The sequence below is a fragment of the Peromyscus eremicus genome, chromosome 2 (genome assembly GCF_949786415.1).
Source record: "Peromyscus eremicus chromosome 2, PerEre_H2_v1, whole genome shotgun sequence".
In the NCBI taxonomy this organism is placed as follows: domain Eukaryota; kingdom Metazoa; phylum Chordata; class Mammalia; order Rodentia; family Cricetidae; genus Peromyscus; species Peromyscus eremicus.
Window position 1 is genome coordinate 151,818,146 of NC_081417.1, and position 23,330 is coordinate 151,841,475.

At 50.7% G+C, this 23,330-nt stretch overlaps 1 protein-coding gene across 1 annotated transcript in view; it reads right to left on the reverse strand.

Annotated features, from left to right (window-relative positions):
• Arhgef10l (Rho guanine nucleotide exchange factor 10 like) overlaps window positions 1-10,228 on the reverse strand; it is a 108,236-nt gene extending 98,008 nt beyond the window's left edge. Inside the window, exon 1 of the mRNA XM_059255308.1 lies at window positions 9,757-10,228. Within this exon, the coding sequence (XP_059111291.1) occupies window positions 9,757-9,793 (37 nt within the window). The 5' untranslated portion in view covers window positions 9,794-10,228. The remainder of the gene's footprint in view (window positions 1-9,756) is intronic.
• Window positions 10,229-23,330: the final 13,102 nt, after the last annotated feature.

Sequence of the window (23,330 nt, forward strand, 5' to 3'; positions counted from 1 at the left end):
CCTGGCCTAACCGCGGGCTGTACAACTTCCTGGAATACCTGCTAATCAACCAGCTGCAGGGGCCTGGGACCAAAGCGACCTCACCCTCCCTTAGGAATTTGCCATCCTTCTCTCCGTGCTTCCCCTGTTCCCCCTCCCTGCCTGAAGCCCTGTTTATAAGCCTCAACACCCAGTCAATAAACGGAGACCTCGACGCAACTCAGAATGTCTCTCTCTTCCTTTACGCGCCTGGTCTCCTTTCTCTCTCGCCCCCATTGATCTTTCAGGAGGTGCCTCCTCGGGTCTCATCAAATAACCTGGCCCGCGGGACCGGGCAAGTGGCGCCCGAACGTGGGGCTCGAGGCACGGTGACCTGCCGGACGACGGACAACAGAAGGGGCCCCGGAGAGGATCAGGTTAGAGACGCCCGGACCGCATCACTCGTGCAACGCGGGAGAGTCTTGAGGTAAGTATGTCGTCCCATCGATCATGGGCAAAAATACATCTAAAGAGGCTGTTTTTCTAAAGGAGATGAAAAGGTAATCTTAGGGAGAGAGGAATAAGAGTTAAGAAAAAGGATTTGATAAAATTCTTCTAATATGCGGAGGAGAAATGTCCCTGGTTAGTGATTAATGGACCAGGAATTCACCCTCTGATTTGGAACAAGGTTGGAAAAGATATTAACAAATTAATCAGAGATGGGGAAAATGTCCCCGACGCCTTTTTTAGTTTTTATGGTGTGATTAGAGATGTTCTAAAGGAAGCAGAGGGAGATGGGCGTGTTTCACATTTACTAGCCCTTGCAGAGGATTTTCTCTCAAACTCCCCCTGCCTGACACCCAAGGGTCCAGAGGTTTATTGACATCTACCGGTAAGAGCGCTCTCTGTCCTGTCTGTGTCTCTGTCATGTTACTTTTGTTTTGTACCGGTCGATCGATTTGTACTTTGCAGGCTCTCACTGGGGCAGACGTGTCCGGACAGTGAACCTGGCGGCGAAGGGAGACGTCCCAAGCCCTAAGGCCACCTCAGAGGTGACGATTTGGTTTAGGAGCATCTTTGGGTATCTTCCCCCACAATGGGAGGAAGTGCCACTTTGTATTTTGTCCCGGGAATTTGTCAGAGCCATTTTGTGCGGTTTTTTTTTATATGTTTTGTTGTGATCATTGTTACTTTACTCTCTCCTTCTCTTCAAAGAAAAAAAATTTTTTTAACTAAACGAAAAAAGGGGAACTGCTGCAGGCCACAGGAATATATCATAAAAATTCAGCTGGTTATGGCAAAGTCACTACCTGGAGGAATCAGGGAATTCCTCCAGAGGAAGCCAAATCCTAAGGAGTTTTTGGTGTTACTTGGCTTGTTATATATCAGCTGTATTCTGTTATAAAAATCATGTGTGGCTTCATAGTTTTCCCAATTGATTTTTCCCTAAGAAGGGCTAACAATGTGCACTGATCACTCTCTAGACACACACATTCCAGGCATTTGGAGAACAGCCCCAAGAAAGGCTTTCTCTGGAATCAGATATCTCCCCTAGCCATTTTCAAGGACTAAAGGAGACACCACCCAGGTGGTCACCCAACTTCCGAGGACTAACAGTGATAACCACCCACAGACGAGTCTCCTGACTTAAGGTAAATTCCACAAGGAGACACCGCCCAGGTGGTCACTCAATTTCCGAGGACTAACAGTGATAACCACCCACATACAAGTCTCCTGACTTAAGGTAAATTCCACAAGGAGACACCGCCTAGGAGAGGTGGATGTTAAGTAATAGCTTTACACAATTTAGCTCGGACCCTCCCTTTTATATATTGGGACTTCCAGGGCACAGGAGAAAAAGAAAAAAGAGAATGGAAGAACTAGATGGGTAAGAACTTGAGAGGAACAAACTGAGATGGGGAAGAACTAGATCGAAGGGCTAAAAGAGAGTACTAGAGGAACGAGATGAAAGATGAGGAAGAGCCAGATGGGGAAGAACAAGATGAGGAAGAGCCAGATGAGAGAGAAGGAGATGGGAGAGGAGCTGATAGGGGAAAGAACTAGATAGATGAGAACCTAGAAGGGTCAGAACTATATGAAGGAATTAAGATAGAACCTAGAGGTAGATAAATATAGAGAAATCAGGCAAGAAAGGAGCTAGACATGAGAGCAGAATAGAAGCTGTGTAGAGAGAGAACTGTCACAGAATAATAAAGTGTATGAACAAAACAAAACAAAACAAAACAAAAAAAGGTGCATGTCTGACTGACAGGGATGTGGAAGCCCCTGATGTCTGTTTGATTAAGGACAGAGGTCCTCGACTCTGGATTGTTTTTGGTGTGATTGAGCCTGGAGAGTCTCCCCCCAGAGCACATCAGGCTGTCATTGTTCTTGGAGCTTTGTTGGTTGTCTCGTTGGGGCAAAGTTTTTTGTGTGCCCTTGGTCTTGTGTGTAATGTATTAATTGCTCTCATTGTTGACTTGATTGTGACGGACGCTATGGGACAGTTCCCTTCTTCTCTACTAGACCTTTGCCTAGCCCACTGGAAGGATGTGTGAGCCACAATAGAGGGAACTGAGTTCCCCACCCCCACTCCCCGATTGAAGTGAGATAAACAGGTAGCTCCTGCCAGGCAGGGCTTGCATACTGCAAGAGGGGCTTGCTGGCTGTGAATGAGGCCGTCGTCTCAGTGCTGATGTTCCAGTTCTTGGATTGTCTGTGTAAATGTTATTTGTTTCTGTCTACTAACCTCCCTTATTTTCCTAGAGGAAGAGGAGGAGAGAGAGGCATAGCAAAGGCCACCTCCATCCCTCCCTAGCTCTCTTGCTATGAGGACTGCAGCCAGCTGGCTGCTCTCACGAGGGTGGGGATGCATGCTCTCTGTACAGGCAGGCAAAGACAGGAGCTCTGGACAGGGCAATGGGGACTGCCTGCAATTGACAAAAACTGTGTGAACACTAAAGAGAGAATCTGACCCTCCCTTCCTTTACTGTGATAACTTCAAGGTCTCTTCTGCCGGCCAGCCACTTCTCTTGTTAACCCTTCTCTGTCCTGATATTGCTTAAAAAGAAATGTTAAATTACCAGTTCAAGATACTGGGAAAATTATGCTTTTGTTTCCACAGGAAAAATAAAAATTTACATGGGTTTTGGTCATTTGAGTTCAGTGGGTTACAAATACTTGCCATCATTTAAGAGAATTGGTTTCAAATTATTGTTGGTTAAGATAAAATATAATGTTTTTATAAAAAATGGCTTGATATATATATATATATATATAAAAATGAAACATGTTTCATATTTCTTTGTCTTGCTATTCTGCTGTTACATTGAGACTCCAAAGGGTCATAGTTGTAAAAATGTCTGTCTACTCTACAGGTATGAATGAAAAATGTGGCCACATGTATGTTTGGTTTTGAATGTCTGAGTTTGCATGTCCTTTGTGTTAAGGAATACAAGTTAATACTAGTCATCTGGCTATTCAGATACTAGTTTAAAGCATAAACTGTTTTATTTTAATATAAAAAAAACTGAGAGGTATATTTGACTAATATATCTATAGGAGAACAAATTGCCCTGGTTATTGTTACCAAACTTAGAGATATTTTCAAGATTATGCCTAGATTTGTTTGGCTCAGATACATTTAATAGATAATGGTCCTCAAACCTGTGAAAGATCTGATGAATATGGCATTTACATTATTTGATAAAAAGCTTACTATAGCAAACAGAGACTCTGAGCTCCCCAGCTCCTAGCAATGACTCCCAAGGTCTCCAAAGAAGAAATGGAACAATGACAAGAAGATGCCACCTGAATTGTGGACAATGCTGTCCTGACACCTGTCCTGCCAACACTATGAAGACTATAGGAGCCTGGGATGATGGCAGTCTGGGTAATGGATAATCTATGTTGTTTTTTTAAAATAGACTTAAAAGTCTGCACTCAGGTAAAGTTTATCCTTCTCAGATCTTTGATGACATTTATGACTGGACTAGCTATAGCTTTCTCAGCTTAGTAATTGATTGATCAATGGATTAATTAATTAAAGTTAATAAGTCTCTTTAAAAAAGATAAACAGGTTCTAAATATAGACTTACAGATGCTTTTCATTGGGCCAAGGAAATTTCAGTCCAATCTATATTTGGTTCTCTAGACAAAAAAGACACTATGGATTTCAGGGCAAATTGATAATACTACAATTACTAAGACTATGGGTCTAAAAGTTCCAAATAAGTTCATAAGTTTTAACTCCTGTTCCTAGTTTATATCTGTCTCAACAGGTTTCCACTTGGCTGACAGATACATCCAAGCATCATTTGCTGGTGACAACCTACTGCAAATGACTGTGAGCCCTGAACTTGCTGAAAGCTGATATGGACCAATTCAGCCGATATGCATACCATCTCTTCAGCTGGTCAATAAAACGTTCCCTCTTGTCTTTGACTAACATTCTGGCTTTCCAGGGCCTTGATAACAACGTCCCAATTTCAGCAGGAAGTAATTATAGAAGAGAGAGAACTTCGCCCCTGTTTCCCCCCCACCCTGGAATGTTAGCTCAAAAGGGAATTTCTTGTCATAGGGAACCTGAGATAAAGTTCCAAGTTGCTTGAGGATAAGGAACTCTGTCAGCCATCACAAGGCTTTTGGCCCTGTACTTCTGCTAATTACTGTTGGCTCTTATATCACTGATGTCTTAACTAAATGATGATTCATGTCTGGGTACCACTAAACTGAGGATGCTAGGATTCCAATATCCACCTCGGAACCCATGACACACTTGCAGATGGCAAAAACTAAATAAGGGGAAGCTCGCTTTGCCATTGATAATGGGAAAACTCTTATGTTCTGGTCCAATTAGTCTCTGATATGGAATTCTTTGAGCAGAGAGGCAGATACACTCGAGAACCTGTGTCTATGACTATTGCCCTCTTGTTAGGTATTGGGGCATCACTGCAGGAATTGGTACAGGAACTACTGCTCTCGTGCAGAGCAACCACCTTATGCAGTTACAAATGGCTATGACTACTGACCTAGAGGCCATAGAAAGATCCATTTCTGCTCTGGAGAAATCTTTAACCTCGCTCATAAGAGGTCTGGATTTACTGTTTTTTAAAGGAGGGGGGATTATGTGCAGCCTTGAAGGGAGAATGCTGCTTTTATGCCGACCATACTGGTATTGTCAGGGAATTGATGGAAAAATTAAGGGAAAGGCTGGCTCAAAGAAAAAGGGAGTTTAAAAATCAGCACGGGTGGTTTGACCTTTGGTCCCTGGGTCTTTCAGCGGTTGACTCAGTTTATCAAAAATCAGATTGATTCGGCCTTACCACAACACATCTCGATTCATTATCACAGATTAGATTCCGAGGAGGCCGGCCAGGAGCCCCATCAAGGACTCAGATTCAGTGTCCTAAGGCCCTAACGTCCCCAAGGTCCTGCTAGAGGGTACTCAATGACGGGAATAGTACAGGGCCCACACCGGAGACAACAGCGTACAGAGGTCACCCGAGACCGGCTCAACACGGCACGCTGCCGAGCGTGGGAAGCCCCCTGTGTAGCCTAAGACAGGGACTCTCTCGGACCACCCCAATCACATGGACTTGATCCATTTTTGAGAAAAGAGGGGGAACTGTTGGGGACCGATTCCGGACAGCGGTGTCCTTACTTTATCAAACCTTACAAAGGCAGGAAGTTCCTGGCCTAACCGCGGGCTGTACAACTTCCTGGAATACCTGCTAATCAACCAGCTGCAGGGGCCTGGGACCAAAGCGACCTCACCCTCCCTTAGGAATTTGCCATCCTTCTCTCCGTGCTTCCCCTGTTCCCCCTCCCTGCCTGAAGCCCTGTTTATAAGCCTCAACACCCAGTCAATAAACGGAGACCTCGACGCAACTCAGAATGTCTCTCTCTTCCTTTACGCGCCTGGTCTCCTTTCTCTCTCGCCCCCATTGATCTTTCAGGAGGTGCCTCCTCGGGTCTCATCAAATAACCTGGCCCGCGGGACCGGGCACTGGAGAGATGGCTCAGTGGTTAAGAGCATTGGTTGCTCTTCCAGAGGACCTTGGGTTCCCCAGCTCCCACATGGCGGCTCACAACTGTCTGTGATTCCAGTTCTAGGGGATCTGACACCTTCATACCAAATAAAATAAAAATGCACATAAAATAAAAAAAAATTTAAAAAGAAAACAAAAAGAAAAGAAATCAGATATCATAGTCAGTCGGTGGTGGCGCACGCCATTAATCCTCGGGAGGCAGAGGCAGGTGGATCTCTGTGAGTTTGAGGCCAGCCTGGTCTACAGAGTAAGTTATAGGACAGCCAGGGCTACACAGAAAAACCCTGTCTTGAAAAACAAAAAGAAAAGAAAAGAAAACCAGTACAATACCAAATACAATCCACTCGGTATTGGGTTGGTAACTTCGGACATTTTAAAGCTTTATATTAACAAAATAAGATTAGGCACAATTTTTAAAATCATTTATTTGTATATGTGTGTGTGTGTGTGTGCCAGGGTGCTCCTGCAGAAGTCAGAGGACACTCGAGTGGGAGTTGGTTCTCCCCTTAAGCCAGATGGGTCCCCGGATCAAACTCAGGTCATTAGGCTTGGCAGCAAGTGCCTTTACCCACCAGCTGAGCCAACTCACCAGCCCATATCAAGTAAACTTTGGTTCTGTTTTTGACAGTGGTGTTAATTATATATACAGTGTGTACGTACAGTCTGTGCATACATGGGAATGTGCATATGTATGAACGTGCGTGTGTGCGTGCGTGCGTGCATGCGTGCGTGTGTGTGTGTGTATGTGTATGTGTGTGTGTGTGTGTGTGTGTGTGTGTGTGTGTGTGCGCGTGCGCGCGCGCGCGCGCTCTCTCCCTTTTCTCTCTACTCCAGCCGCACTGGTCTTCTTGCTGTACAAGGATGTGGTAAGTAGCTCCTGCCTCAGGACCTATGCACTGGCTCCTCCAGGGCCTAAGATGTTCTTTCCCATCTGTCTTCTCCTGCTCCTCCTCAGGCTGCCATGGAAAGCCTGGGACAAGTTCTCGTGTAACCCAAGCTAGCTAGTCTCAAACCCACTATGTAGCCTAGGATGACCTTGAACTTCTGATCCTCCTGCCTCCACCACACTGTGGTGGGAGGGAGTGCTGGGACTACCACACTATAGGCACCACCACACCCAGCTCTCAAAATAATTTTTTATTCCCAGAGTAAATGACCACAGAGTCTCTGCCTGCTACGTGGGGAAGGTATGAGACAGACCCATCCTGCTTCCTGGATGCCTAACCTCTCAGTGTCCTCTGTCTTCACTCTGACGTGTCTCTGCACATGTGGCAGGTGTCACCACAGTGACTAAGGTCTTAAGGCTCCGCTCAGCCCTGACATCGGCTGTAGGTTGAGTGTGGAGATACCTGACCATCAAGCTTGGCTTGGCTTCTGCTATCAAAAATGGGGTCACAGGGCTACGTGGCTCCCAGAGATGATGAGGAGAGACAGGTTAGCATGGAACCCCTGGTGTGAGGGCTGAGCTCAGTGACTACCAGCTGTTTGCACAACAATGATGCCAGGTATACTATTGTCATTTATCACTTCATGTTCTCCTAACTCTATCATGGTTATTACTATTATTACAGCCCTATCTGAGCCCCATCCATGTCCCTGGCTAACACAAGCTGTCACTTCCAACTCACAGGCCAGCCCCTGTCACCCTGACTCCCCCAGGGAGTACTGGGGGCTCAGGTCACTTTTGTACTTCCTCCCTTGAAGAGTACAAATAGCTCCAGCTATCCTCATCTGTATCACCATGAATCCAACCAGCTGCTCCTGGCAGCCCTGAGCCAGACATTGTGGGGAAGTTAAGACATTGGCGGAGGTGTCAGAGGTCACTGAGGACCTGGTGGGGGGGAGGGGAGGCAGGAGAAAGAGAGACAAGGCCATGCCCAAAGAGGAGGCAGCCAGTGCTTACCAGGCCCTGGGAAAGGACCTAGCATGAGGCTACCCTCGGAGAGCCAGAAGGATGAAGATGGGGAGTGGATGCAGCTCTCAGGGGCAGCAGGAGTCAGTGACCAAAAGCGAGTGCCCCCCAGCACATCGAAGACATGAGCCATGGGGCAGGTCAGCATGGGCCGGGTATCTGAGGGCATCCCTTCCTCAGGAACTGAAAACTAGATACAGACACGGACCAGTCCAACAGGTGACAAGGGAGCCCGGAGCCGGCTGTCGGTCAAGACCTTAGAACAGAGGCTCTGGACGGGTCCGTTCTGTTTTCATCCTTACCTCCCAAACGGCCTCCTTGCAGGATAGGAGAGAGCTGGGGGCCCAGTGGCAGGAGCCAGAGGGACCCGAGGACCTTGGCACAGCAAAGATCCCCTCCCAGCTGGCTGCCCTCCCCTCTTCCCCAGGGAACCCCGTAGTGGGTAACTGTTCCACGTATGACCTTGAAGTACCAGCCCCTAGGGCGTGGCCTTGGGGGCTAGCTTAAGCTGAGGGGCACATGTGCCTGACCCCTTCTCTCCCTCATGGGCTTGGATGGTGCAGACTGACTCAGGCGGCAGGAGCATCGTGGGACAGGACGTCAGCCTTCCAGGACTCAGTGACGATTTTGCCTATTCTGTTTAGTGAGTTGTTCTCCCCAATATAATTTCTAAATAAATAGTTCCTTTATCGTTATCTGTGGATTATCTGCTATAGAACCCCACACTGCTCGTCATCAGAGGGAGGATCCCAACCCTTCCCAGCCATGCTTCCAGGTAGCATGACAGATGCCAGTCACTCATCCCCTTGACAGACACACCCAGTTCTCAAGACAGTCAACCTAAGTGAGTCTAGGAGGCAGAACACCAAGAAGCCATATTGCCATTAGAAAGCAGTCCGCTGGGTGGCTCCTCCACCACCGTCAAGGTAGGACTACAAATTAGTGGATTCCTCATACTTCACAAGAGAACATTCCAGAGGGGAAGAGACTCATCTTCTGGCCCCACCAGAGCTTAGGCACGCAAGGACGACCCACACAGGCTCTCCACGCCCTTCAGTGACACACTCTCCTATCCACTGAGCACTGGTTGCCACACACAGTTCTTTATGTATGTTTAAGCCTTGCAACAGTACAGAAGAGGGTGGCATTATTACCCCGCATTTAAGGACAAGGACCCTGAGCTGGGGAGAGATACCAAGTCCCATCACTAAGCTCACAGTGTAAGTGGTGACCAGGTCAGGATCCAAACCCAGACTGGGCCAGTAATCAAGGAGCCTGGCTGGTAGCAGATTTATTCTCTTCCCTCCCTGCGGGGGGTGGGGAGGGGGACAGAAGGAGACTAGAGGAGAGGAAGCCGGGCTTGTGGGTAAGACAGTCACAGATGCCACCCTGCAGTATCCGGGGCCCACTGAAGGGACCGCCAAATAAAATACAGGAAGCTGGGTTGAATTCCAGATCAACAAGTGGTTTTGTTAGGTAAATACATTCCTTTTTTTTTTTTTTTCCTTCTTTTCATAAATTGGTCAAGACTAAGAGGCCTCCATGATCCGACTGTATGGTCACACCCTTCCCCTCAGTCCCAATTTGCACCTTCAACTGTCCCACTTCAGCCTCAAGTGCCCCTCAATCCCAGTCCCTAAACCGTCCATTTCCCCAGGTGATCCCAGGTGACAAGTAAATCATCGGGAAATGCCTGGGGTTTACTCCAAAGACATGACTCCATCTTGTGGACAGGGAAGCAGATGGAGACACAGGGCAGGGCACACAGCCAGCAGAGCTCAGCCTGCCCAAAGCCACCCAGCTCACCCATGCCGCCGGGCCCCTGGGGTACAGTACCTATGGCAGGCTGTGGAGGAGGGTTCGAGGAAGCCATCAGAGTCCAGCTCAGCCTAGTGCCGCAGTCCTCAGTGTTCGCCTGTGAAAAGAAGGCCAGAGACTCAGTCAGATAACCAACACAGCCAGGGAGCCTGGCTTTTAAGCCATGCTCTGGCCCAGCCACACTCACACTCTTCCCGGCAGCCCCGGGAAGGGCCCAGCCTCCACCCAGTATAAATCATTAACTTATAGAAAAACGTGCAGCTGCAAGACAGAAACCCCCATCTTCCCAGAATTCACCACAGCTACAAAATGCCTTGGCCACCATCAAGGGGCCCATAAGAGCCCGTAGGCCGTCAAGAGGGTCCCCCCCACGTCCTCTAGCCCAGGGCCTGGGGTCGCACTTGAGCACCCAGGTCCCCGTGTTCCAGAAACCATACTGCCCTGGACTGGACTGTCACAGATGTGGCAGGACACTTCCTCCTCATGGTGTCCTCATCACCACAGGCTCCCTGGGGTCTAACTGTTCTCACCAGGCCCCTCCCGAGGCCTGGATACAAGCCACCCTCTCTTCATTTCTCACTGTCCTGCCCTATGGTGTTGGCCAGCTGGCAAGCAGCCAGCTGCCTAAGTACATGGCTGTAGGCTGCAGGGCAAAGGGCTACAGAGAGGTGGACGGCACACGACAGGGACAGAATCCAAAATGCCCCAAGCTGGGGCAGCTTTCTGCCCTGGTGGCAGAGGCCATTCTCATCTCATGAGGCTCACGCATACAGCAGGGCCAAACCATGGAGGGAGGGCTCCCCAGGCTCTGGAGCAACTTTGCCGACTGTCCCTTACAGAGCAGGGAGAGGTACCCTGCACCTCTGATCCGGCAGCTGCCCTTCTAGACCTCCCTGCAGGGAGGGACTCAGGCCTGAAGAGAGAGCGGAGAACTCTGTCCAGCCTGACCCTGTCGCCAGCCTGACCCTGTCACCGGCTGGCTGGGGGCCTGCTTGCCTTTTATTTTTACTAACTGAAAACAGCTTTTATTTTTAACTAACTAACTGACCGAATAAAAATGGAATGTGCAAGAATGACCAGGAAAAACGATGACAGTGACATTCACTGAGCACCTGCAGCTCAGAGGCCACTCCAGGCCCAGGACAAGCACTCGTGTAGATGGATACATCACCATGAGAAAATGAGGTCCAGAGTGTGTCTGCAACTTGCCCAAGATCACACAGCTTGGAAGACGCGGGATTTAAACCAAGGACATACACTGTCCGTGCTCCTTAAGGAACCAGTATAGGGCTGGAGAGATAATGGCTCAGCAGTTTAGAGCACTGGCTGCTCTTGCAGAGAACCCGGATTTGATTCCCTGCGTCCACATGGTGGCTTACAACTGTCTGTAATTCCAGTTCTAGGGGATCTGATGCCCTCTTCTGGATTCTGTGGGCACCAGGCACACACATGTACAAGCATGCCCATGTGTGCTCACACATGCACATGTGTGCTCATACATGCACATGTGTGCTCATACACACACACACACACACACACACACACACACACACACACACACACACAGAGTCTCCCTTCTACTCCAGGTTCTAAACTCCCAGAAATAGCTAATGTTAGTTTCTTAAGAATCTTTTATCCAGGTGTGGTGGCGCACACCTTTAATCCTACTACATGGGAGGCAGAACTAGGCATGTCTCTCCGTGAGTTCGAGGCCAGGCTGGTCTATAGAGTGAGTTCTAGGACAGCCAGGGCTACACAGAGAAACTCTGCCTCAACATACAAAAAAAAAAAAAAACCAGAACCAACTTCTAGAACAATCCAACAGATTCACTAGCTGTCACAGCTTATTCAGTTGTCCCCTCCCCCCTTATTCATGATGTTGTCTTCTATGTCAGCTACCCTCCCCCCAGTCAAGCATGTCACCATGGCTCTGCCGTTGTTCCTTTGACCACAACCTAATGCTCTGCTGCACACCCACATCTCCTGCCTCACTTCAGCTCATCACTGGGGCCCTGGGCATCTCCCTTCACTACCAGAGGGGACGCAGGATGCCGTGAAGGAACCTGCGCGGTGAGAGCCTGCCTTCACCTAACCGTAGCTTTTATCCAGAGGGCTGCCACCACTGTTCAGCTTCCTTGCTGCTTGTCATCATTAATGTGTTCTGCTGTCCGGGGTCTGAGCTTCCCGTCAGGCCTGCTTCCAAAGCGTGCACAGCATTGGGCACTATCGGGGACGTCAGGCATCACTGGGGATCTTGGAGCATCACCCTCAGCCTGTTCACACTGAATGACACAGACCTCGCCACTGTTCGGTTTTCATTTCATTCTTCTTGGTCTCTGAACAGTGCATGCAGAAATGGGTGGGTTTGCTTTCCGACACTGGGTATAGAACCCAGGGGCTTGGGTGTGCTAGACAAGCACTCTGCCACCGAGCTACATCCCCCCATCCCCAGCTCAGACATGCGTATTATTTTCAATTATGTGTATATGGGTGTATGTGTGTGCCCAGCAATCCTCTTGTCTCTAACACACACACACACACACACACACACACACACACACACACACACAGTGCTAGAGTTACAGGCATGCTCGTGGCCACATCTGGTTTTTTTTTTTTGTTTGTTTTGTTTTGTTTTGTTTTGTTTTTGTTTTTGTTTTTTTTTTTTTCGAGACAGGGTTTCTCTGTGTAGCTTTGCGCCTTTTCCTGGAACTCACTTGGTAGCCCAGGCTGGCTTCGAACTCACAGAGATCCGCCTGGCTCTGCCTCCCGAGTGCTGGGATTAAAGGCGTGCGCCACCACCGCCCGGCCTACATCTGGTTTTTATAGTGCTGGTAATTTGAACTCAGGTCCTCGTGCCCGCACAGCAAACACTCTGACACACTGAGCCCTTTCCTAGCCCAGCCTCCTTTCTCAAACAGCACGCACCTGTGCTGTTCTTGCCCTAGACTGCCCCACAATTCATAAAGTCATAATCGCCCCTGGCTGCACAGGCAGAAGCTACCTTGGTTTCTTGATGTTATAAACAAGTCAAAGGTGGACACCATCCTCCCTGCCCTGACCCCACGTGCGCCTTGTGGAGGTGAGTTCACAAGCCTTCAGGGTTCACCCCTAAAAACACAAGTCTCTAAGGATAAATGCCCAGGGAGGGACTGATGCCATCCCACTTGCAAACTGAAGATGGGAGTACAGCCACATAGCTGTCCTGCAGGGCTCCTTCCGGTGGACTCAGCCCTTAGATCTCCCTTGTGAGCACTGGGACCCAAAGGCAAGGAAACAAGTGCTTATTTCACAGAAAGGAAAATGGAGGCATCATCACCCAGCCTCACAAAGATGGCGTAATAGTGACGACAGAGGCTTGGACTTCTTACAGCCAAAATCCAGAGACCTTCCCTTCCAGGCTCAGAAGTTCCACTTCCTCCCCTCCTGCTCATCCTTCAGGGCCTAGGTTTTCCCTAGACAGGGAGGCATGCATCAGGACCTATGGGACGGGAAGCTTTCTGTGCGTTTTCCATCTAATTCCCTCACCATCCCATCTCTTACAGTGAAGGAGACAGACCAGAGAGGTTAAGGATTTGCCCGAGGTCACACAGCCAAGGCGAGCAGCTGGCAGAGCAGGACACAGTACAGGGCTCTGACCCAGGAACTCTGATCAGCCCCCTGGCCACACTGCTGCCTGGGACTTTGGGGTTGGACTCTCCAGGCACCTCATCCAGGCTAATCAGCACCCTTGGAAACTCCTCCGGGCAAGGACATATGTTAGTGAGTCCTGTCATACCCACAGACCTGTGGCTGCCACTCATGAAGTCACTGGTCTCCAAAGAATGTGGGAAAGCGAGGGGGCTGGCTCGAAGCTGCCCATGGCCACCTCTGCAGGCCCTTGTGGGCAAGAACAAAGACAGGGAGCACAGGTACAACTTCCAACGAGGACTCAGCGACACCAGTCCCTGCCAGTCAGTCTTCCTTTTGCCAACACATGAGACACAGGCTGTGACAACCAGGCTAGACTCCCACATGACCACTGACAGCTCAGTCCAGCAGAGCCCTGGTGTCCACATCTATAAAATGAGGATCTAGGACCCATCCCACAGGACGCTCTGCAGGACAACTGAGGCCAGCCAGAGCCTTGGGAGGATGTGTGCCAACACACCTGTCCCCATACAGTCACCCTCAATGAGGGTAGTAAACAGGACTCTGTCAGGATGCCATACCACAGGAGTTCAGGGGACCCCAGTACCTGAAGCCCTGAGGATCTGGGGACAGCATCATGGAGTGATGGGATCCATGCGGAGGCTAGGCTGCCCCCTCTCTGTGTGGCCCCAGCCTCCCCTCACCTCTCACAGCTCTAGGCTTTGCTTCTGGGCAGTGGGTATGCACATGGCTTCCCAGAGGCCTCAAGGTTTCATCATGGAGGAGCCCATTAGAAAGCAGATGAGGAGCCGGGCGGTGGTGGCGTATGCCTTTAATCCCAGCACTCGGGAGGCAGAGCCAGGCGGATCTCTGTGAGTTCAAGGCCAGCCTGGTCTACCGAGTGAGTTCCAGGAAAGGCACAAAGCTACACAGAGAAACCCTGGCTCGGAAAAAAAAAAAAAAGAAAGAAAAGAAAAGAAAAGAAAGAAAGCAGATGAGGGTGATACTCAGGACAAGAGGTGCTCGGCTGGGTGCTTGACGCTTTTTAGGCTTTCCTGAGCTGTGCAGGCTAGGGAAGCTCCCAAGAAGGACGCTGTAGTCCAGATGACTGCGTTGTGGTGATGTGAGGTAGAGCCAAACTAGACCTTCCCTGTAGCAGGCTCTCGTGAATGGGAAGACATAACAGACAGCTGAAAGGGGCCAGGCAAGCACAGAGGTCCAGCCATCCAGAGCCTCCCTACGTTTCTTTTCCTCTCATTTTTTTAAATTTTTTTGTTTGTTGGTTTAGTGTGGTTTGTTTAAAAACGAGATCTCATATAGATAGACCAGGCTGGCTTTCGAGCTCTGTAGCCGAAGCTGACTCTGAACTCCTGATCCTTCTTGCTCATCTCCCGAGTGCTGAGATTACAGATGTGTACTGTCGCACCCAATTCATTAAACGCTGAGTGCTGACCCCAGGACTTTGTGCGGGCCTGACAAGGACTGTGCACTGAGCCCCATCCTCAGCACCCCTGGCTGTATTTTAGCAGCACAAAGAGAAAAGGAGCCAGAAGGGCAGAGCCAGGATAAAACTGTGACACACACCTTCAATCCCAGCACTCGGGAGGCAGAGGCAGGCGGATCTCTGTGAGTTCCAGGCCAGCCTGGGCTACAGAGTGAGTTCTAGGACAGACAAGGCTACACACAGAGGAAACTCTGTCTGGGGGGGGGGGCAGCCTGACATGCAGGTGAACGTCATAGCAGGGTCTTCCTTCTACTGCCTCTGCTGCTGCCCTCAGCCCTCTGCAGTGAGCACTGGGGAGGGAGAGAAGCAGCAGCCATCCACGCCGGGAAAACCATCCACACCAAGAAAACCATCCACACCGGGAAAACCATCCACACTTTCTTCAGTTGGTGGTAACACTAAGAACAGAACCCAGGTCTCAGGACTGCTGGGCCACACCATACACCCTCAGCCAATCCATTGGCATTTTCTTGTTTGAGACAGGGTATGATGTAGCCCAGGTTGGCCTCAGATTTACTACATAGCCAAGGATGACCTTCAACTTCCTATTCCTATCCTCCTGCTCCACCTCCCACGACCATCAGCACATCCTCAGAATCAGAAATCGGCCCCAACGTGGTGCTGTTACTACCCGGATGTGGAAACTGAGTCAAGGAAAAGAGAAGAACCTTCCCCAGTGGGTGCAGCGTAAGCCAGGTAGTGACTGTGAAGGCCGTGGCTCAAAGTAGGGATCTATAGCCAGGCGTTTCTGAGCATAAATCCCAGTTCTAGCTGTGCCAGCCAAGACAGGGAACACCTGTCGAGAGCAGAGAGATGTCCTGAGCTAAGAGGAAGTGTTGGACACGATCGCTCCACCACCACAGAAATTACCACCATAGCCAGCGTGGCCACTGTTGAAACTGACACCGACCACGTGATATCTGGGTGACAGGATTACAGACTGTCCCCTCTTGCGGGCACCTTTTTAAAATGAGACTGGACAGGCAGGTGGAGCCCAGAGTGTCCCTTTTATGCCACACTATGCAGAATGCGAGGGGGGAAGGAATCTGCTCTTTGGGGTGGTACACAGCAGGGTGAGATACAGGGGAACAAGGGAGAGAATCTGGGCTCTGGGGTATGTATGCACGGTGTGCCAGTGTGTGGAGTTCAGGGAGAGAGTCTGGGCTCTGGGGTATGTATGCACGGTGTGTCAGTGTGTGGAGTTAGAGAGTCTGGGCTCTGGGGTATGTATGCACGGTGTGCCAGTGTGTGGAGTTAGAGAGTCTGGGCTCTGGGGTATGTATGCACGGTGTGTCAATGTGTGGAGTTCAGTGACCAGACCCCGGAGAGCAAGCACCCAGCACCCTTGAGGGCAGCTCACTCAGACATGTCTTCCCTCTCAGCTGGTAATTCAGTCGGCTGGCCCTGGGTTTCCCTGGGGTTTTCCCTCTCTCTAGAGCTCAAAGTCTAGGTAGGTGGTGAACTCAGTTCCTAGGCACTGTGTGTGTGTAGCTCTCTGAGTGATTCCTATCCTCCTTCCATCCTCACGAACCCCAGGAAACACTCCTGGGGGGACCCAGACTTCAGGAAGGACTGTGAGGGGAGCCAGACATTGAAGAACAGTGGAGGGTGGTCCCTAGGAGGGGCGAGGGGAGGGGGAAGGGTGGGATCCAGCAGCTCTAGTCTGTACCTGGCAGCTTCTGGCCACCCTTGAGTGAGGCACAGGGAAGAGGCTGTGTCTCGAGCACCCAACTGAGGAACTCCAGCCTCAGAGGCAGTATGTCTGTCTCTTGGATGCCAGGAAAAACAAACAAACAAACAGACAGACAGCGAGGTGGAGAATGGAGGGGTGGGTAGCGAGGAGCTTGGGCTGGGCTGGAGCTGAGCTAGCCTCAGGGCCCACTGTCCTCCAGGGTCTCTCTAGCTTCCAGTTCTCATCAGAGAGGTACTTGGCCGACTGATCCCCTACCTCGGACACCCCAATGACTCTCCCACAGACTGCCCACTCTGGTCAGCCGCTTCCTCATTCAGGTCCTAAGTAAAGCCCTCCCAGGTTAGCCCTCACCTGTCCCCTCTGGTCTCAGCAGCTCCTGTCCTGTCCTGAAATTCTGCTGCCAGGGACGGTGGGGACCTGCTTCAGATCTCTGAGCCTTTGTTCGGGCTGTTTGTTCTCTCCAGATGGAATCCTCTCTCAATCAGCAAACTCCTACTAAACCTTCAAAACCCAGTCCCACTTTCCCCATTGAGACCCTCCCCTTGATTCACCTCACACAGTGGCTTCTGGGCCCTGGCTGTGGAGCTTTCTAAAAGAACACACAGAGGTTGTGACTTGAGATGTGACCAGTCCTAGTCCCAGAGGCTATTTTCAAAAGCTCAAAGAACACGGGACGCACACAAGGTTGGTGACACAGCCCCTATTACAGAGGTCTTGCTCACCAGACTAGAAGGGTGCACTTGGCTGCATCCCTCTGCATCAGGAACAGCAGCCAGGGTGTGACCTACAGCAAGTGCCTATAACAGGTGCCCATCTAAATACAGAGCATTTCCCCGCTTCAGAACAGAGGGCACAGAGCTAGGGCATCTGTAGAGATAGATGGGTTTCAGAGGGATGGAGGGGAAACTGTGCACTAAAGCCCTCCCAGGGGGCAAAGCCCTGCCCAGAAGCCCAGTGGAGAGAGGTGGGTTACAAAGGAAGATGGTTCTATGCAGGAAGTGAGGCTGAGCCCCAGCCAGGAGGGGGCACCATGGCTCCTAGGCAAAGCCCAGCCCTTGGAGTCCCTCAGCACCAAGGGCCACTTGGTGGAGACTCCACACAGGGAGACTCCCAAAGACCACAAGCTCAACCAAGAAAACGGGCAAAGAGAAATCAAGAGGCACTTGTGTGAGAGGGGTGTGGACCCAGCCTCAGCTGGGCTCCAGGGGGGCAGCTCAGCACTAAGAGGGCGCCCGTCACAGGCAGGGATGGCACTGGGTAACACCACAGGTTCTTCGTGAATGCCCTAGCCGGGAGATCCCACTTCACAGATGTCCAGTCCCAGCGGGATGTCTCCCAGCTAAGGACCGGCCAAGGAGCACGACATCAGAAATGAAGTCAATTCCTGTCACCGTGTCATCTGAACTCCTTTCCATCCCAAAAGAACCAGTGCCTGAGAGGGATGACGGATGTCCCCAGGGCCTAGAGACCACTGAGCTTGGAGGCACTGGGAGAGAGAGCAGGGTTGTCTCTCAGAAGCTGCTGTTGGAAGAAAGGACATGCTGGGGGTGCAGGGAGTCCCCCCCCCATTACAGCAGGGTCTGGCTCCTCCCCTCTGGGCCACTCAGGCACTGAGTCCCCAGACATTGGGTCATTCAGGCCCTTGTCTCTTAACTTCCTTTCTTTACAGGGAACAGGGAGGGAGTCTCTCCTCCCTGGAGTGGGCGAGACTTGGTCAATGGAGGAAGCCTGGGAACAAAGGATGGCTTGTCAGCTCAGCGTAGGTGCCCCCACCCCTCAGATCTCCTAGACCAGCCCCTGGTCAATGACCAAGAAAGGGTGAGGGGCACCACCCCTAGGCCTCTGTGGGAAGGAGCCGCCCCAAAGCCTGGCCAGAGGGGACCCTGAGGTCTGTTGCCTGGAAACCAGAGCAAGGCTGGAGAAACTGCTGGATCCAGCAAGTAAGGGCGCCTGGCTGCACCAGACTCAGCACGGCCCTTCTCTACCCTCCCCCTCCCAGTCTTAGACACATTAACCCTGCTGTCCCCAGGGTCCAGCCAAGCTGGGAATCAGAAGCTGGAGTGCACATGAAAAGCACCCTACAGTCCATCAGCGGTACTACTCCACCCTCTTCCCTGGGGGCCCGGGGCTCCCCAGCCACATCCTGAGCTGTGACCTGGAGAGCAGAGATGGGTGAGCTTGAGGCTTGGGTTGTCCTCCATCACTCCGCTAGCCTGGCCCAACTCAGCTTCCCTACCTAGAAAAGGAAGCCACTTCCCATACTAAGAGGGGGTTCTGCCACCCTCATTTTTGTGACCACAAAAGTTGTGGCTTAAATGGATAAAATGACTGGGCCAGGGTCAACAGGAGCTTGAGTATCGAGGACTATGGGAGTCCAGCCCCTCGACAGTCCCCTCCCAGGGTCCAGGAAGAATCTACAACCGGCGGATAATTAATCTTTGATGAGAAGAAATGAATCTGTGTACACGAAACTCCTTAGTCCATATACTTTATTATTCTGTGTCAATTCTCTCTCTACAAGCTTCTGTTCTATTCTATCACCTTTCTTCCTGATTTCTCTCTATATTCATCTACTGCTCCCTCCAAGTTCTGTCTTAATTCTCTCGTCTTAACTCTGCCTCATCTAGGTCCTTATCATCTCATTCTTACCCGACTAGTACTTCCCCATCTGACTCTTCCTCATCTTCCGTTTCGTCCACACGTTCTCTCTGGACAAAATCCTCCTTATCCCTCTCCGTTCTCCATCTCTCCGTTCCCCCCAAATCTCTCTGGAGTCCAGTTATAAACCGAAGAGGTCACCAGGCTTGAATTCTTGTGTGGTCATAAAGGCAGGTAAGAGTTTCCTCGGACAGTGATTGTCAGGCTTCCAGGGTCAAACAGAGGGTGATAAGAATCACATAGAGGGATAATAATTGTTAATTATCATTTGCAACCCAAAAGGGAAGTGACTAATGAATTAACTAAAGGCTAAATTTGGGTAATATCTAAGAAGAGGGATCTTATGTGCTCACCTATAATCTTAAACGTGATTGGTAGAAAATGTTAAAAATCTATAAGTTGCTAGGTCAACAGGAGAAAATAAAACTGCCTTCTTTTTTCCTGTGGCTCCTATCTGTCCAAGCTATCTGCCATTTTTCTGCAGGGTGGGGGAAAGTGTGCTCAGTCGCTAGGCAACCTGTGTACAGCTAGATGCCTCTGGTGATAGTTAAAGGGAGATCTGGAACCAGAGGTAAGGTTTGGGAAAGGAGGAAGTAAAGCTTAATTGACACATCCCTCAGGCCTTCTCAAACAGGTAGCCTGGATGCTTAAGTCTGTTCTTAGAGAGTACAGAGGTATCTCTGATAAGGTACTTTCCTCCATCTGGACCTGGCCAGATGCTGCCAATGATGATAATTACAGGGAGGCTTGAACTGGGGTTCTGGCTGAGCATAGCTGTCAGCGCAGAAAGTTATCTAAATATTCCTAGAGGTGGTTAGGTAAGGAGTTAGAGGTCTATAAAGTTAGTACGGCTGTAAGAAAGGAGGGTCCAAGCTAAATTGTGTAAAGCTATTACTTAACGTCCACCTGACCTAGGTGGTGTCTCCTTGTGGAATTTATCTTAAATCAGGAGACTTGCATGTGGACTGTTATTACTGCTAGTCCTTGAAAGTGGCCAAGAGAGATATCTGATTCCAGAGAAAGCCTTTCCTGAGGCTGTTCTCCAAATACCTGGAATGTGTATGTCCAGAGTGATCAGTCCACACTGTTAGCCCTTCTTAGGGAAAGATCAATTGGGAAAACTATAAAGGCACACATGATTTTCATAACAGAATACAGCTGATATGTAACAAGCCAAATAATACCAAAAGCTCCTTGGAATTTGGCTTCCTCTGAAATAATTCCTTGATCCCTTCAGGTAGTGACTTTGCCAGAACCAGCTGAGTTCTTACGATATATTCCTGCAGCCCGCAGCACTTGAGATGGGGAATGATGGTCTTTGAGGCTCCACAGCCCCCAGATGTAGGCAGGGGGAAGAGCCAAGATATGGGGGGGGCATCTTGAGGGGATGCAGTGGAGTGTGGACGGGAAAGGCACAAACACATGACCCACTAATCCAGCCCCAAATGCCACAAGCATTAAAAGTCCATGTGTGGCCTCAACACCGTAAGATCATATCACAACTTCTGGAATATCCTTATGACTCCAATTCACCTGCCCTGACTTCCAAGGGGTTAATCTCACCTCTCTTCCCTTGTACCCCAAGTCTCTCACCCTTTTGCCATTCAGTAAGCATTTTTGTGAGTGTGGTACTTCCTGCAAGCCCGGCCTGCGGAGGACCCCAGGTACCTGTCCTCAGGTGGCAGGCACCCAGTGCAGGTACAGGCTCTATGGCAAGAATGGCCTAGCCCAGACTTCTGACTGGCAGGCTCCTGGACAAGGGCAGATGGGTACTCAGCCCACTTTCAGGAAGATGCCACAGCGAGTGCTCTGAGGGAAGCATCCACGGAGCTCAGTGCGTACAAGCTGGGTTAACTCCACTGTGTGAGTGAAATGGGTATTGTGTGCTGAGCAGCTGAGGCTCTCGGGGTTGGAATGAGGAATGAACTTGACCTGGCACCCGACCAGGTCATCAAGGGACCTCACACTAACAGGACTATGCGGCCACCGCTGGAAGTTCAGAACGTGCTCAGGTGGGCGCTGACCTGCACACCATCACTTCCTCCACACCTATGACCTTCCCACCGAGGTCCAATTGCACCCCACCCAGCAAGGCAGCAAAGACCTCACTATGGACCTAGGACAAGGCACTCTCCTTTCTGGGACCCCTTCCCTGTGGCCTCCAGCCCTCCAGACCCCGTGGATCACGCACAGAGACTTCCACACGCTAAGAGTTCAGGCTGGGACTGTGCTGAGGTTCAGCAGGTGAAAGCACAGACCCTGCAGGCATGACAGCCTGAGTTCCATCCCCGGAAGGCACACATATGCACAGCCCGGTGCAGTATCCCATCTCTGTAATCACAGCAAGGTGAGACACAGAGACAGAAGAATTGCCCAGAAGCTAATGGACCAGTTATGCCGGAGGATACAGAGCTACAGCAGAGGGGAAAAAAAAAAGACCCTATCTCAACAAGGTAGAAGGGTATTGACTCCCAAAACTTGTCATCTGAACTCTTCAAGCACATTGCATCTCTCTCTCTCTCTCTCTCTCTCTCTCTCACACACACACACACACACACACACACACACACACACACACACACACAGGAATGAACCACTGAGACCCGTGGGCCCCCTGCCACCTCTCTGAGCAGGAAGGAGTGCCTGCTCATCCTGTCCCTGCCAACATGTGCATGTTGATGGGTCAGTGAGATGGGCCACCTGCTCCTCACCTGGCCTCTGTGCTGACACCAGAATGAGCGCAGCAACGTCTCTCTGGGGTTGAGGCTGCGGCCATTAGCACACATCTTAGCTCATCTCTGTGGCAACATTTCTGCCCACCTTAAAAACAGAGACTTAGCAGACAAGGTGATTCACACCTGTAACCCCAGCACTTAGGAGACAGGGGCAGGGTTGCCACAAATTGGAAGGCAGCCTGTTCTACCTTGAAAGTTGCAGGCCAGTTTGGGTTAGATAGTCTTGTAAGAAGGCTGGAGCTAAAACTCAACTAGTCGAGTCTTTGCCCTGCATACGCAAAGCCCTGGGTTCAACTCTTAGCACCACATAAAACCTGGCATGATGACACACGTCTGTCCCAGCACTCTGGAAGGTGCAGGGTAAAAGATCATAAGTTCAAGGCTACACAACAAGTTTAAGGCCAGCCTGGGCTACATGAGACCCTGCCATGGGAAGGAGGGACAGAGGGAGGACAGAAAAGAGGGAGGGAAGGAAGAAGGGAGGTGAGGATCTTCTCCCACCCTACGGCTCCTCTGCCTGGCATCCCATTTCTCCACGCATCCCTACAAAAGGCTCCTGAGAAGTATGGTCGGGTTCTGTCCGCAGCTCTCCTGTTCTCTCCTGCAAGGAGGTGTCTGCTCACTCCCCAGCAGCCAGCTCCTGAGGTCACCAGAGGCCCTATAATACAAGAACCAGTAGATAGACCTCGACCCCCCACTCAGTCCCCACACACCCGCCGCTTCCTTCCTCAGTCTCTCCCTCTTCCACCTCAGCCGCTGTCACCCAGCTTTCCTGCCTCCTCTACCTCCACCTCGCCCCATTTCATATCTCAGACCTAGATCCTCCCAGGCTCAACCTCAAACCAGACAGTCTCTACCTGTTCTCTGCTCTAGTGACCTCACCCACTTTGCGGCTCCCCACCCCACCTGCTGCTGTCCCACAGCCATGGCCCTGGCTTGACCTTCCCGCACACCAGCCTCTTCTCTGCTACCCGCCTGGCACCCTTACTCCATTGTCACTGGGGTCTGAATCTCACTGAGCTCACACCAAACTGGGGACCAGCCCCATGGACAGTTAGCCACCTGCTCCTCCCGGTGGGCCAGCTCCCTGGACCACCCCCACCAGAAGTTCCGCTCCCACCAGTGCCCGGGGGCCAATTCCAGGCCCCTGTCCTAGCATCCACAGCCTTGCTCTCTTTCTTTTAGTCTTGCCCAGGGCCTGAGCACACCTCACCACCTGGTTACTAACCTGGACTATTATCACAACCTTCCAGGTCTCACACACCTCCCTCTGTGCTCAGCATGGGAGCCAAATGAATCCTGTTTGGAACCTTCACAAGTTCCTGCCGCAGCTTGGCTCAAGAGGCCATCACTGCCTCTCTGCTTCCACTCC